Source organism: Myxocyprinus asiaticus, chromosome 19, assembly GCF_019703515.2.
Source record: "Myxocyprinus asiaticus isolate MX2 ecotype Aquarium Trade chromosome 19, UBuf_Myxa_2, whole genome shotgun sequence".
Classification (NCBI taxonomy): domain Eukaryota; kingdom Metazoa; phylum Chordata; class Actinopteri; order Cypriniformes; family Catostomidae; genus Myxocyprinus; species Myxocyprinus asiaticus.
The window spans coordinates 6733641-6750758 of NC_059362.1; the positions used below are offsets into that span (position 1 = coordinate 6733641).

The 17118-nt window shown below is 39.1% G+C and overlaps 1 protein-coding gene across 5 annotated transcripts in view; it reads left to right on the plus strand.

The window, feature by feature from the left end:
* Positions 1-17118, plus strand: part of LOC127409876 (AT-rich interactive domain-containing protein 1B-like) — a 178445-nt gene that overhangs the window by 118025 nt on the left and 43302 nt on the right. For all 5 annotated transcript variants that reach the window (XM_051644797.1, XM_051644796.1, XM_051644799.1 and 2 more), the window contains exons 5-7: positions 5984-6227; positions 8308-8397; positions 11635-11805. In XM_051644797.1, the coding sequence (XP_051500757.1) occupies positions 5984-6227; positions 8308-8397; positions 11635-11805 (505 nt within the window). The remainder of the gene's footprint in view (positions 1-5983; positions 6228-8307; positions 8398-11634; positions 11806-17118) is intronic.

Consider the following 17118-nt stretch of genomic DNA (forward strand, 5'->3'; position numbering starts at 1 on the left):
GTTGACCCACAGTCTTTATGACACTCCGTCATTGAGGTCGATATGTGGTATTGCATAAAGCTGAGCAGATGTTCCTCTTCATCCTCAACTAGGTCATCATCATTAAGGCTGCAATGTGAAGTTTGTCCCCTCTGAAGACCGAGTTTCCATTGCAATCATTCATTGAGGTCCATGAGCCACACTGCTCGAGTTTAACCCATTGGCTCATGTGTAGTGGAATTTGAGGGCTAAAGGGAAAGTTTTGTTCAACAGCCTTTCAGCATTGCTGAGACTGTTGTACTAGTCGGCAAAGGGAATACGTTTTATTTTTCTTTTATTTTGGCTTGGTGCTCATTAGTTCCAGAAGATTGTTTGTACTACTGATGCCATGCTTTCCAAAAAAAATCAACTTTGCATTTTAAGACCACGGGGAATGACACTGAGTGGTCTTTTATTTCCAACACCCGTCTGCTTGACTGGAGCTTGTTCAACAACCACTCAAGCAAAGTGTATCAGCTGGAATCCAGGCCAGGAACTTTCATCACCTCAACTAATGTTAGTTGCGCAGTTGATTAGGGTTGTTTGCAGACATAAACTCAGACCCTATTGGTCTATGGCATTGGCTACAAGCCAGACCACCTGTACAGGGGTAAAGACCTTGAGGGGGATAACATCTCTAATTTATATGGCTAAATTATTCTGACAGTGCCACTGAGACTCCTTTCATCAGCCTCTTACTGGAAAATTCTCTCATCATTTACTCACTTTAATGCCATCCCAGACTGACTTTCTTCTGCAAAGCACAAATGATTTTTAGAAGAATATCTCAGCTCTGTAGGTCAAGTTAATGGTTATCAGCACTTTAAAGCTCCAAAAAGCACAGACAGTCATAGTAAAAGTATGTATGTCTTCTGAAGCGATGCAATCACTTTGGGTGAGAAACAAATCAATATTTCAGTCAAATTTTTTTTTACTATAAATCTCCACTTTAACTTTCACTTTCAGAATATAGTAAAAATGAACTTAAATATTCATCTGTTTCTCACCTACAACTATATCACTTCTGAATATTTGGATTTAACCACTGGAGTCATATGGATTACTTGTATGCTGCCTACAGGGTTGGGTGGATTACTTTCAGAAAGTATTCTGGGCCGAATACTAAATACTCTTTCTTAAATGTATTCAGTAATGTATTCCAAATACATCACATAAAAAGTAACGTATTCAGAATACAAAAATACTTTTAGAATACATATTTATGAAGGCAAGGCACAATTGGAAGAATTACATGTGATATGTCATTATTATCTTATCTGAACAGCTACATCTCCACTATTACTAATCTAAGTGAATCTGAATAGTTTGTTCTTTAAATTAAAAGTGAGTTGAATGCTAGGCAGGTTGTGGTCAACTACAATATTTGAATGTTTTTCTTAACCCATTATTTGATTGAACTGACAAAGAATTATATATTTTGACAAAAAACTAGATCAGAAATGCAAATAAACCATTGTGACAAGGTTCTTTAACTCTTTCTGGAGGAGGAAGCAGGAGCCGGGTAAACAATCCAATGTGAGTTTTATTTCTACACTTTTCAGCATCAAACAACAAACTGCTTTTCAGCACAACATAAAATGAATGAACATAAAGTCAGCGTTGTGCATCTCTCTCCCTTCCTCCAGTGGTCTGGACACCCTTTTTATCCCTCTCCAGCTCTCACTGCAACACAGAACAGCTGTTGGAGATAATTTCCCACAGGTGTCAATCCTTACTCTTCTTCCTCTCCCGGCCTCGCTCTCCACAGTCGTCACTCAGCCACACCCACATCACCACATACCCCCATTGTCCAACTCAGGCCGGGGAGCCATCTGGCCTGTGCTGACACGGCTCTGTCCACTGGACAGGATCTGGTGCCCCCTTTTTAGTGAGATCAGTCAGCGGGCTGATGATGGTCGAATAATTAGGCACAAACCTACAATAATAGCCAGCCAGCCCCAGGAACTGTCTCAACTCCTTTTTGGTCTTGGGTCTCGGGCAGGCTGCAATCACTGTGGTTTTATCAATTTGAGGCCGCACCTGCACATGACCCAATTGGAAGCCCAGATACCGTACTTCCACCCGCCCAATTGTGCACTTCTTTGTGTTTGCCTTGAGTCCTGCTCATCTCAACGACCTCAGGACAGCCCTCAGATGCTGCAAGTGCTGCTGCCAATCATTACTGTAAATAATGATATCATTCATATAGGCAGCGGCGTATGCAGCATGTGGGCTGTGGATTCGGTTCATGAGCTGCTGAAACGTAGCCGGGGCCCCGAAGAAACCAAATGGTGCACCATCTTTTACACGGGACATGGGAGTTAAGGGGATCTGCCGATATCCCTTTGTTAAATCCAGTGTCGAATAAAAGTGAGCCGCGCCTAACCGATCGAGCATTTCATCAATCCGAGGCATTGGGGATGCATAAAATTTAGACACTGCATTGACTTTTCTATAATCCACACAGAACTGGACCTTTTTAATAAACAGTTCTTTATTTGGCAAGTTTCTGATATGGACGTGACTCACCAAATGCTTATTGCGGGAAACATCATGTGCGTGAATGTTATATTTGTGGAAATAACGTTGCTGACTGTATTGACACTAGTGCACAGTTGACAGCGCGCTGATTGTTAAGGTGCGCCGTGCGGTTTCCAGACATTCAATATGGTGTTTTGGATGGTCTGGGAATCGTTTTAACTGGGGATGTGCACGTGCATGTGAATAATTTTACTTGAATTTTCAGCAGATTCGTTCAGTGTTAGTTGTCAAGAAGCCAAGAAAAGAAGTTTTGCACATTTTAAAAAAGTTGTTTCATCGATGTCTGTTCTAATGAATTTGACACAGTTTAAGAGTGATTTTAACATGGTTTCACAGGATAACATCAGGTTGCCCATGTTAACGTGGGACATTGGTTTGAATGGGAACTGGCGATTTCCTGTCAAAGTAGTTTTTTATTTGCAACATTAAAGCATCAAAGGCTCACACATGAAATTTCTACGATTTTAAGCCGCGATTGTGTTTTAAGATTATGCCGATTTGTTGTAAAAGCGTGATCCTGCCAACACTGCACACGTGCTGCTGCTGCTGCTGCTAAAGAACGAGAGAGCGAGTGTGTTGTGTGCATTTTTGCGCTGTTTAGAAAACCTCTTACTTGATTGACAATCATATTCTTTCACATCTGCCTTATTTGTGTTCTTTATGAAAGAAGTATTCTAAAAGTATTCTAACAAAATTTTATCATGTAACTGTATTCTGAATACGTGACGCCATTACATGTATTCCGTTACAGCCCAAACACATGAAGATGCATCGACCCAATATCATGTTGAACTTGTAATAATGGACACGTCATGACTACGTTTGCCACTGAGGTGAAAGTTGTCAGAAGATGTGAGTCACAACTTTACGTTACTTACGAAACCCCGGTTCTCTGATAACAGGAGTGAGGTATCTGAGATCCCAAACGGATGTTAGAAAGAGAAGAGTCTTATTTGATGGTTTGTCATTTGATTTGCTCTCGTCTCTTATTTCCATTGTCAGTGAGCATCAGAATATCATTCATACATGTATTATGCTGCAGTTCCTAAACAAATTACCAGCAAAATTGTGAGTTGATTCCTCAAGCTACTATATACCACATCCACAGAGGCAGGATATTTGGCATTATAATAGATTTGCGAGTGCACAGGACACTATTTGAGCACGCACACGCACTTAATGAGGGAGAGAGCAGGGAGATTTCATAAAAGGACAATGTATATTTGAGAGCGCTTGTCCAGTTTTGTGCGAGAACGAAGGAAATTGCACAACCGGTACTTGTATGCGCTCTCGCATGACATATACTGTATGTGCTCTCGACTTGTAATGCCATAGAGCTACCTACAATTTATTAAACTGGACTATGGTCTATTAAGCTATTAATTTTCATATATCTTCACAAAACTTTTTATTGTATTTATCTTTTGATTTTAGGGGTTGAATTATCATCATTCTCCATTTTCCCCTGACATGCTGTGGCACCCCCCAGTTTAAAAACCGTAACCCTAAATACATCTTATATCAGGCGATTAAACAGGGTACACACACACACACACACACCCCCCATGAGAGTAAGAGAGGGAGAGAGAGAGTGAAGTCAAAACTGATGCACTAGGATTTAAACAGTAAAAATGATGGAAAGCATTTGAAATTATCCGTCAATGCTTCAAAAAATCTGTAAATGACAGAGAATTTTCGGTTAATGCAACCCCTGGGGCAGTGTTGCAACTGAATAGCCCTGAAGGAAACATTGTCAGAGCATTTTAGTATGATGCACAAAACATTTGGGAACCGTTAATGGAACTGAAAGTCATGTAAATAGTTTATATTCCGAATTGTTTTTTTTTTTGTTTGTTTGTTTTTATGGAACCGGAATATGCCGTCATATTCATCAGTCAGTGGAATCAAGGAATACAATTTTCCTTGATCTTTTGACATATAAGAGGTCATTGTACTATAAAAACGTTTCAGAACTGAAAGCTTTCTCCTTAATAGAAAAAGAGCATTTATTTAAACCAAGCTGCAAAAACGGCTCGTTTGGAATTCGTGGAACCTGTGACGTCACAAGAACCAAATACATTTGCATATGTAATGCCTATTTTTCCGTCATTGCACTCTTGGCCCCGCCCACTGGTGCTCAGTCAGTCACACAGGTGAAGATGAGAGAGATGGGGCCTCTCAAGGGAGATTAATCCAAAGTGAATTTATGCAGGACACCTTCATTTGCCTGTCTGGATTTAAAAGTTTTTCTACATGAACACTGATACATATGTCTCGGGCTGCTTTTAAAAGACGTGGTGTCAAGTTACAACTCTGAAGAGGAGAATGCATCATGGACGTGTTCTTTCAACCATCTGCGCTATTTTTAGTTGTTGGTGTATTAAAACATGATGGAACGATACTGGAAACTGGATGTGGATGTGTCTTCAGCGTATTTTAGAGTGGATTGTATGTTCGGCTCATATCATATCACTCATAATACGATTCAAGCTTTGCAAAATAACTGTTATTGAAGGATGGGGCAGTTAAAAACACTTGGACGCGATCGCAAAAACCGTGAGTAAACCGTTTCATTCATGAATATTTCATAGGTCACGATTGTGTGATTGTTCATGCTTCTGACACCCTGTTTACTTTGTGCGTGTCTGTTGACATGACGCGATGCAACGGCTTGAGGATGTCTACTCCGGGCGTGTCGACACAAACTTTCTAAACCGTGTTTTTGTGTTGTTGGCAGTAGTAGCGCCACAGCGTGCAGTGCAAAATGGAATGGGGCATCTTTTTACTGTTGACGCGACGCGCCGCTACAGATGCTTTCATGGTAGACAGCATCACTGATTATAATGGGTTCTACTGCCTTTAACACGAATCTCGAGTCCGATGTAGAAGTGAGTGTTAACTGTTGTGCTTGAGATGAACAGTTTAATATATTCGGATGCAATGTGTTGGATGTGAGTTATGTGTCAATCCTGACATTTAGTTTTTATAATGTTTTGGTTCTTATTCATTTTCTTCAGATTAAGTTTCACAAATGGCTCTGTTCGAGGGGCTGCATGATGTTAGCCAATCATAACAGTGGGCATTTACGTAGAAGTTTTAAGGAGGTGCTTAGGCCAAAACCAAGCATTTCAGACAGAGGGCCAGAGACAGGGTGCAGAATGATAATATGTTACTAAATTATAACTCTTTTGGTGCAAAAAAAACTTTACTAACATTATCAGTGGACCTGTGGGAAGATAATAAATCTATATAAAAAAAAGAGCATTTCATGACCCGTTTAAATTTTGGGGTGAACCTTCCCTTTAATGCTTTTCATTACCTATTTCTAAAATACATCCAGCTGTACTGCTTAACTCTTTTTGATAAATATGAAAATGCTCCCAGATCTCAGTCTTGACAACTTCTGCTTGTGTGTCTGTTTCAGGACCTCTCTGGCTCTATAGATGACCTCCCCACGGGAACAGAGGCGGGTCTCAGTTCGGCTATCAGTGCTTCAGGTTCCACCAGTAGTCAGGGCGAGCAGAGTAACCCCGCCCAGTCTCCCTTCTCACCCCACGCCTCGCCGCGCATCCCCAGCATGCACAGCGGACCCTCGCCCTCACCGGTTGGCTCACCAGTTGGCTCCAGCCAATCACGCTCTGGGCCCATATCACCTGCCAGTGGGCCAGGTAAACATCTGACCTATTAAAACATCCAGTGTGAAAGAGAATGTTTTTGTTTGTTTCATGAATATTGCAAGATTTAGAATATTCTAGAGGCAGATCTAAATTTGTGACTACAAAATGTATAGATTTGATTAAATTTGTGGTCATTCCATAGTTTAGAGTTTAGAGTCTCACTGAATAATTTGGAGCAGTTGGACACAGCAAAACAGTATCGGCTTATTTACGAAAGTGGATATTTACCTACAATCAACAGAAACAAAATGCTGCCTTTTTGAGAGGTAACTTTGAGAACTTAACTTATGCTGTGTCATGAGAATAAGGGGCTGTTCACACAGAACGTGTTTTGGCTTCCGCTCGCACTTTTTTCCATCGTTTTCCATAAACGTTCGCTAGATGGATGATTTTGACCACTACTACACTTTTACTATGTTTTTAGCATCTCTCACAGAAGCACTGTATGTTTAGACACCATGTCAAGTTAAAAAGAACTTAAACTGTTAAAACCGCATCTCGAGACACCTGCGACCTGCTCTCGTCGTTGAGCTGCGTCTTGCTTCTGTAGCCCGATAACGCTTTTGTTTTGAATGGTTACTGTCTTTTAAGCTTCAGCCAGTGCTACACATACTCGAGAAAATTAATAAATGATTCTCTCAAAGTCCCGGGGAAGTATGCCCCCGGACCACCCTACAAAGAAGGGTAGCTAGTCAGATTTCTGTGCATACCCTCAGATGAAATCCTGCAGGCGCCCATGTCTTTGTCAACACTGTATAACTGACTGCTCATCTGAGAAATCAATGTTTCCTACATAGCTGTGCACTGTCTGCCATATCACAGTCTTGATCACTCTGTTGGGGTTTATTTTGCAATAATAATACAGTTTTGGTCAGTTAAATTGAGTCAGATTCTCTCTGACTAGGCACATATTCTTGAATATTAATTCTACATAGAACAATTCTGGATATTTTAGAGAAAAAAACATGTTGCACTAACAGACACATTAGTTATAACTGTCCAACTGTCCTTTAACTTCCATGGAGCAGACAGAAGGGGAGCACTGTGTTTGAGCTACAGACAGCAGTGGGTCAGTGGCAGGATTCAAGCTGACTTTAAGATAATTCACCCAGTCATTCAAATAGTTTTGAAAGTCTGTTAGCTGTTTGGAGTCACTTTGACACAATTACTGTCATGCTGTGTGCTGCATTGTTAGACGGGCTTGTTTGATAGCCGGGCAACAGCGAGCTTTGTGCAGCTGAAGTTGCTGTTTTTCTTTTCCATTCTGGATGTCCCTAACAAGGTCCATGGGAGAGTGTTTCCCCTTTTGCACACTAAACTGCCTTATCCCTACTGGGAGAGCTGACAACCATTAGCTGCACACAGAACTGAAACTGACATGTGATATCTGGGCCATTACGGGAGAGTAAATATATCAGCTTGCACACACATACACTCATGGTGTGTACATATGTGCACACACAGTTGCTCCTTAATAAAATCTAGCCTTAAACACCACCCCTGGGATATGAGGTTAAATACTTTCCCCTCTAGGTTAATTCATTTGCTGTTTATCATGAAAAGTAGCTCTTGTATTACAGCTTTAACTGTTGTGTGTGTGTGAAAAGTGGTGGTCACACTGCACTTCGCGCTCCATTCACTCCCATTCAAACGCATCCGAACGTGGGAGCCCGGAAACGCAAGCTCATGCAAAGAAATGTTGTACTTTGCCGCATACAAGAGTTCAATTTTGGCAAACGCTGACCTGCGAATCCGTATGACGAGAGGACGCGTGACCAATAGAAGATCAAAACACACGCTGAACTCTTGGCTCAATACAAAGAATACATATTTCAAAGTTGCATGTTTAAGTGTTGCAGGAAAGTGAGTAGACAAAATATTTTAACATTTTAAATATAATATGATTTGTTATTTGTGATGTATTATTTACTTATACCAGAAGCTGTCCTGACATTCTATCCTTGTCTGTTGCGTTGTCCGAAAAAAATTGCGTGCTGAAAGCCTAGTGTGACCTTCCATAAAGACTGTGGGTTTATGCACATACACACACGTGTATTTTTCCCACACCAAGGTACACAGATGGCCCCACAGACCCCAGGGAATGTTCCTGACGTGGGCTCCCATTCTACCCACAGTCAGTCTCCCATGTCTCAGGAGAGAGGTGAGTTTATTTCTCGCAGTCACACTCCAGCTCACGCTGGCCTTTATTACTGTAGCAGTCAGCAGGAATGCTGACCTAGCTAACAATTTTGGCACCCATTGTCACGCAAGATTCAGTCTCCCTAGAGAATCCTATCCTCCTTGGTCCCAAAGAGGTAGCTGTTTGCAGTGCCTGGTCAGAACTTACTAATATCTTGTTCTAGATCATCAAAATAGCATTTTTGGTTATCCTTGTGTAGCAGTGGTAGCTACAAATAATAAATAGTACAAATAAATAGTTGTAATGTAGTAACTTGCTATGCTAAGCAAGCAGGTTAAGTGGCTAGCGGTATGCTAAGCTAGTAATGCTAACTGGTTAGTGTGCGAGCTAACTGAGTAAACAAAGCGAGACATTTAATTTGTTTAATTTGACCATTTTAAAGTTTGGTTATAAAATATGAATTGTGGCATATAATTTAAAACACATTAATTGTGAAAGGTACATCGTTAAGATGACATATACAAGTCAGTTTTTTCCACTAACCTTGAAATGTATTGTCAGTTAACTCTAATTTACGTAGTTTACATATTTAGTTTAGTAGGGACAGCTCTCTCTCCATTTTTAGTAAATCAACAAAAACTTATCGGTAACACTCAGTAAAATCTGATCAATTAGATGTCAAATATTTCTAAAATCACAAATATATTTAAGGCAGAGGCTGTGCAAATAGTGATAGATGGTGTAAAAATCAATAAAAAGCATCTTCTTTACATGAAGTGCAAATAGCGTTAGATGATATTTGCACTCTAGTGCAAATATTGGCAGATACTATTACACCCCTGTTTAAATACTGACATAAAGTATAGATATTTGTGATACTCTGGAAAAACCTCCAAGCCTTGGGGCCTGTGTAGACCTTAATCCGGCCCTGATTGACAGGTAGAAACTCTTCTGATGGACTAAACAAACGATCTAACCACGGCCCACGAACATCTTTTACCCCGCAGTTTACCGAGTTACAAAGACAGGTGTGATATTCAATGGCACCTATTTCAGGGATATCTGACAGGTATTAGGGTAGTTTCCTGCATATCATTTCATTAAACTCTTTAAAACTTTAAACTCTCAAATATGTCACATTATGTCAAATGGGCTGTGAATGCTGTTTTTTATTGACTTTAAACAAATTGATTACAACATACTGTAACTACTACATTTTACATTTGCAGGATTCTTTACTCAGGACATTGATTTTGTTTTGAACCCAAATGCCCTGTAAGCAAAATTGCAAAAGATGTATTTAGTGTTATTAATGGAGAGTTCAAAATTAGAGAAATCTTGGTACCCATAATCCAAGAAGGTTCAGTGTGCAGCTTTAACCCCATTATCCTGTCACTGTCTTGCCTTTTCTGTAATTGAAGGCAAAAAAAATAAAATAAAAAATACATTTAAGTGCAGATATCTGAATAGTTTTAACAGACTATGTCTCTAATAGTGGTCGACTAACAGTAAGGCCTATGCCGATTCTGATATCTGTTTATCCCCAAAATATCTATATATCGGTCTATCACTAGTCTGTAATTATGAGATTCACAGGTGAATGTAATCAAATATCACAGCAGAAGATATCAGTGTACTGTGGTTTTTGCCAGGCTCTCATGAGTTTCCTTTTTGGTCCTTGATTTGAGTCAAACACACTCATTCTCGCTGCCTGTCCATTTCCAATAACATTTGAAAAATACATCACATTAATCACACAATACATCGCATTTGTTTTTGGAATAATAGCTGGTCAGCATTACTGAGTTTTTTCCCCTCAGCACTCCACAGAAAACTCAACCATTTTTACAAAGGAAAAATGTCTTTCTTAAAGGGATAATTCTCCCAATCATGAAAATTCTAAAATTATTTACTCACACTGTTTCGAATGTTATTTCAAACCTGAATGGATTCCTTTCTTCATTGGACCACAAAAGGAGATATTAGGCAGAATGCTAGCCTCTGTCACAATTTACTCCCATTCTATGGGGAAAAAAGATGAAATGAAAGTAAATTGTGACTTAGACTGTCAGTTTATAACATTCTGCCTAACATCTTCTATGTACTGTATTACACGGAAGAAAGAATGCATTCGTCATGCATTTGGAACAACATCAGAGTAAATCATGACAGATGTTTCATTTTTGGGTAAACTATTCCTTTAATTTTTTAGAACAGTTTAATGTGTATTTTAAAGGGGTCATGAAATGCTCATTTTTGTAGTTTTGTTATCTTCCCTGAGGTCCACTGATGATGTTATTAAGGTTTTATTTGCACCAAAACAGTCATAATTTTGTAATAAATGATGATTTTCCACCCTGTCTGTGGCCCTCTGACTGAAATGCTCAGTTTTGGCCTAAGTGCCTTCAAAAACTTCAATAAAAACACGCACTTTTATGATTTGTTAACATCGCACAGCCCTTCTAAATCAGCCATATTTGAAACTCAGTCGGAAGAGAATGAACATCCCCACATTATTATAAATCTACATTTCAGAGGGTTTACACATAACGCACATCCAACACATTGCATCCGAATATATTAAACTGTTCATCTCAAGCACAACAGTTAACACTCGGCACCATAAACTTTCAAAGAGTCATGACGTTTGAAATATTCATGAATGAAACTGTTAACTTACTGTTTTGCATCGGGTCCCATAGTGTTTTTAATTGCCCCATCCTCCAATAATAGTTGCTTTTCAACGCTTGAATCGTATTATGACTGGTTCACAATCAATCCACACTGATATGAGCCAAAACATGCAATCCACGCTGAAATACGATGAAGACACATCCACATGACGCATTCACATAGTCCAAAGCACGGTGTGAACTAGACGCACACATACAGCATCACATCACTGGAAACGTATCAACACAGTCAAAGACATCCATCTAGCTCATGTTTTCATACACCAACAAAACTGTAGGTCATGAATTAATGTACCCGTAGTGACGTAGGGTAGTCGTGGAAGTAGAGAATGAGGCGTTTTGCAGCTTGGTTTCAATCAATGCTTTTATTGCACTGGGGATTACGTTTTGAGTTCTGAAATTTACAGTATGTTTCCTATAGTAGAAAAACCTCTTATATGTCAAAATATCAAGGAAAAATTTATTCCTCATGACATGACCCCTGTAAATGAGCATTTGCTGTTGAGGTTATTAAGGGTAATCAGGTGTCTTCAAGAGCTCATCTCTCCCTTGTTTTCCTTTTTAGGATTTGCACCTAACATGCAGCGCAATGCACCTGGTCCCCAGTTCGGACCCCAGCAGCCTGGACCCTCTATGTCCCCACACTCCTGTCCTACTGGCCCTATGCACCACTGTGTCGGCTCCTATCAGCTAGGCCCCTCTTATGGGCCACAGAGTAGCCACTATGGCCCTTCAGGTAACACACACATCATCAGCTCTTCTGCTGACAGCATAAGCTTCGCAAACAAAGTTTTTTTTTTTTTTTTTTGTAAAGATTTGTTCCTTGAGATTTTACGGGTGGTTTTTAACCCTCCTATGGGATTGAAAAATGGCACCTCCCTTTGGTATGATAATGATACCATATTTAAGCAGGAATAATACCAAAATTGTATAAATTGAACCATTAATTTGCATATATAAATAAGCAAAAAAAAAGAAAAAAAAAATTCAGAACCTACACTTCTAAAAGTTGAAACATGAAGAAAATATGAGAATGTGACATAAATTGGAGGCAGATTGCTGCCATCTGGTGAACAAAATATAAATAACATGACTTGAAAACCATGTCATGCCAGTAACAGCCAGTAGATGGTTGTAGCCACCTTCTGTGTAGTCTAATGGCTTGTTGTATCTTAATTTTACATTTGATCACAAAATATGCATTTGGATATATATTTAGATATTATTAAACTATTATTTGTCAAAGCACTTTAAAATTTATGAAGTGTCAGTTTTTGCAGTTAATGTCATTATGCTTGCAATCAAACCTGACCATGGTGTTACAAAGAGAAGACACAGAGTAAGCATTTTTCTACCAATAATTTATTTCAAACATTTCAAAAATGTATTGACTCAGTAAATGCATAATAATGTCAAGAAAATGAACATCAAGAAACGGAAATGAAATGCAGAATTCTGAAAATTCAATTAGAGTATAAAACAGAAGAATCAGAGTAAACATTTTGTCATTTCAAACTGTCTATAGTAAAATTGTATTTTGCAAACATGTATTTGTGTGAGTGTGTCAGATTGCTGTCATCAGCTAGAAAATAGATGACTTATACTGCCAGTAATGACCAAAAGATAGCTGTAGAGCTCCACTTATTAATTCCCTGGTTTTGCGTGTGCGCGTGTGCGTTCTGCATTGTGAGTGCTATCGTCTCACCCCTTCATTTCTAAGTGTGTGTGTTTAGTTACTAATTTGCTTTTGTTACTAGTTTGACAAATGTAAAAAAAAAAAAGCTGTGTTATAGTCTCACCACTTTATTTTTGTTTGTGTAAGTGTATTTGTGTGTGAGTGGGTGTGTATGTATTGCACTGAGGATGTTTTAGAGTCTCATCCTGTAATTTCTGTCTGTTTTTTTCTGCATTGTGGCTGATTTATTGATTTTATTTGACAGATAAATGTTTTATTTGTTTTTCTGGTCTTTCCCATTAATTTTTAATGGTCAGTCAATTTTGACCGTGAATACCAAAGATGTCACTTTTTTTATGACCACTTAGACCAATTTTTTTTTTTTTATGTTCAAATGGCAAATGGAGTCACCGAGTCTTGTACTGCTCAGATAAAGGAAACTAATTTTATTAAATGAGCGAGTAATAATTAAACATAATTAAAAAATGACCGAATACCATAGGATGGTTAAAGAACATTTAAGGCCTTTGCCACATCAAGATTTGCTCTAAAGTTGTTCAAAACCTGTATGACTTTCTTTCTTCCACTGAACACAAAAGGAGATATTTTGAATGCTCTTTTTCCACAAAGCAAAAGCATATAGTGACCAGTGGCTGTCAAGCTCCATAAAAAAAAAAACAACAAAAAAAACCTATAAAAATAAGTCCAAATGACTCATGCATTATTATCCAAGTTGTCTGAAGCTTTGTGTGAGAAACAGACTGAAATTTAAGTCATTACTTACTGAAATGCAGCTTGGACATTCTGATTAACAGCTCCTTTTGTGTTCCACTGAAGAAAGACGGGTTTGGAATGACACATGGGTTAGTAAATGATGACAGAATTTTCATTTTTGAAAATTTGAACTATCCCTTTAAGTTTGTTGTTTTTTTTCAGCTGTGTGTGTGTGTGTGTGTGTGTGTGTGTGTGTGTGTGTGTGTGTGTGTGTGTGTGTGTGTGTGATAGAGCCCCCAGTAACAGGCCTCAGCAGTAATTCATCATCAATGTTATTGCGTGCTGGTGTAATAAATGAATGGCAGCTAAGCGTGCATTTATAATATCATGGCCTCCACTCTGCCTGATTGATAGTCTCTGATGTCCTGTATTGCTCAAATGACTGACAGCTGGCTCAAGACAACACAAATGGAGCGTGCTGCTGCAGTTGCAAGCCTGACACTGACTGAGCTATTCTGCCAGTCGAGCACAAAAGAGCTTACACAGTTTGATTGGATAATTATTTAGCCATAAGAACACGCCTCCATCCATTTGTAATTTGGAACAATATGCAGTTTACCATTTTAAAAAACACACATTTCAACCCCCACTCTGACCCCTACGTCTGTTTTACACATCTCACATCTGCAGCGCATAAGTGACGCATATTTATTTAGGCATTTACAGCATAAGCAGCATGCCATGGCACGTAAAAAGCAAAGGCCGTGTATCCAATCAAAATTGGTGCAAATTAATGTTTCACTTGGTAGAAGCTGGCCAAATTAGACAGATGTAAACCCATTTAAACTTTATATAATTTTTTTTTGAAAATAACAGAACAGAAGTCAATTAAATGGCATCACTGAAAAAAAACACACACAAAAAAAAAAAAAACATACTCTACAAAGTTTTGATGATTTAATAAAAAAATAATAATTTATTCAATTGATTTTTAATTATGTCAATTATTTTACTCCAGAAATAATTTCAATAATATTTAGAAAAAGAGGATAAGTGAACTAATACGAGAGGTGTAACTTAGAATAGCAATGCTGACAATGACGGGCAAAGACATAGGCTGTTTCTCAATGTGCGTTCTTTTGTGTTCTTACGTTCTCATGGACTCGTTCAACGTCATCATCCGCTGCTAAAGTTCAATTCCAATCCTCAGGAACGCAAGTACTGAGAATGCATAAAATTACCCTGATGTGTTCTTGTTAAGGCTGAATATCAAGGATGGTGACTTGTGGGCAAGAACCCGGTACTACGGTGGCAGAAGAAGGACATTTATCGTTGTGTTTTACTCACTATATCATAAATCAGTGGTTTTACCTCAAGCGTTTCCTGCTGTTAGCTCGCAAAAGTCTGACGTGAGTCGTGAGTGTCGTCATACTCTGTCAACATTTGTTATTTTGATGGGCATTGTTTTAATATAATAATAAACACATGGAGGAAACAAATGTTTACAGACTTTATTATTTTAACATGTAACTATTCCTGCAAAACCTCACTGGTGGGATGATAATACTGCTGTCACTGGTGTGATAATGTCAGAAGTTCTCTCACTGGCTTCAAATGTGCTATGACTGTTAATTGCGGGAAGATCGCAGCACATCTCGAAGCTCGCAATAGATGCGTTCTACGTAGTCCTAATTCGTTCTTCCAAGGTGGCTTGACAAGACCGGCCTCCACAAGAACGCAAGTCTGTTCTTTGCATACTTAGAACTGAGAAACATCCATAGAGACTACAAGAGTCCAAATTGAATTAAATCCCAGATGCAGTTTATTGTCCAATGAAGTTCCCAATAATAACCAGAAGTAAATTAACGTCCATAATGTGGGACTTTTAACCATAAAAAAGAACACATCATTTTGATGTTCTTACAATCATCTACAACATACTACAGTATAAACACTATGAAGTAAACATTGTCATATAACAAATGTGAGCATGAACAGTAGATCATCAGCGATCGCTTGAGATAAATGTCTGGTAATTCTGTATTATTAATGCTGCACTACGGAACTTTTGGCTCTTTTGCTTTATCTGTGGTATAATTTAAATTCATTTAAACCAACTGATCTCAGTTCAGAATACTCTGGGCTGTCAGTAAAGGTTAAACGTTTGATGTACGGAGTTGTGTCAAAACAACATGGTACCAATCACAGCGGAATTTTTCTTTGGGTGAAACGCCATCAAAAATAGATCTGGTAAGAAACCTGTTTGAGACAAAAGATTATACTCTAGTTTCATCCAAAATGCCATGCTGCTAAACACAGTGTACACTAATGTGTACTTTAGTGCATTTCTTCCTTAGAAATCCTATATTTAGACTTTCTGTAGCTTTGTATTATTTAAAACTTCACAACTTAGTCCCACTGTCCACATCTGTTGCCATCAATTGTTAGGAAAATTATTTGCTCTAGAAGTTTTTTTTTTTTTTCATGTTTATAAGGTGCTACTAGTTACTGTACAAATCATAAAGGGAAATGGAAATAGCACACAGCAGTCACGCTCGGGTCTCAGGAGGTCATATTAGGATACTTCTCACAAAGAAGCTCCCAGAACCCCTTCTTGTTCACAGACACTGCCCTGGCCTTTTTCATCTCAAGGCCATTTTGCAGTTTGAGAATTTCATTCTCCAAGGCTGTTGTGTTCAAATGAAATAGTGTTCCTACTTTGTAGGCAATTTTATCCACGTCTAACTCTGGGCAAAATGGGAAGCACATGTATGAAGCAACAGGTTCGAATAATGAGAAGTCTTTGAAATGTGTGCTGAACTCTAAAGCTAAGAGGTTTTGAACTTGATCCAGTAGCCATATCACCCTGTAGCTCATGACTGGTTGCCCACTGAAACTAAGCAGGGTTGAGCCTGGCCAGTACCTGGATGGGAGACCTCCTGGGAAAACTAAGGTTGCTGCTGGGAGAGATATTAGGGAGGCCAGCTGGGGGTGCTCACCCTGCAGTCTGTGTGGGTCCCAATGCCCCAGTATTGTGACGGGGACACTATACTGTAAAAAGGCACTGTCCTTCAGATGAGACCTTAAACCGAGGTCCTGACTCTCTGTGGTCATTAAAAATCCCAGGGCACTTCCCGTAAAGAGTAGGGGTATAACCCTGGTGTCCTGGCCAGATTCCCCCCTTGGGCCTTTCTCAATTATGGCCTCCTAATATTCCCCATCCATTAATTGGCTGTATCACTCTACTCTCTCCTCTCCACCAATAGCTGGTGTATAGTGAGCGTACTGTAGCTGCCGTCGCATCATCTAGGTGGATGCTACACACTGGTGGTGTTTGAGGAGAGTCCCCTGTTCACTGCGTAAAGCGCTTTGTGTGTAGTGTCAGAAAAGCGCTATATAAATGTAACATTATTCATTCATCCACGAAACGTGCGCTGTCGACCTGTGGTGAGTCTTTTCCCTGACGCTTAAGCTCTGAGAGTAAATTATTACAATGCTGCAGATGTTGATGTTAAAGCTTAGTTGAGAACAGCTGTAGTTTTCTTTTGAAAGTGTTAACGCTGCTAATCATGTCAATATCATTTTTGTTTTGTCTCTGCAACTCAACATTTAGTTAATTCAGTGGTTCAGTCAGGACTGTAAGGAATGCCAAGTTTAGAA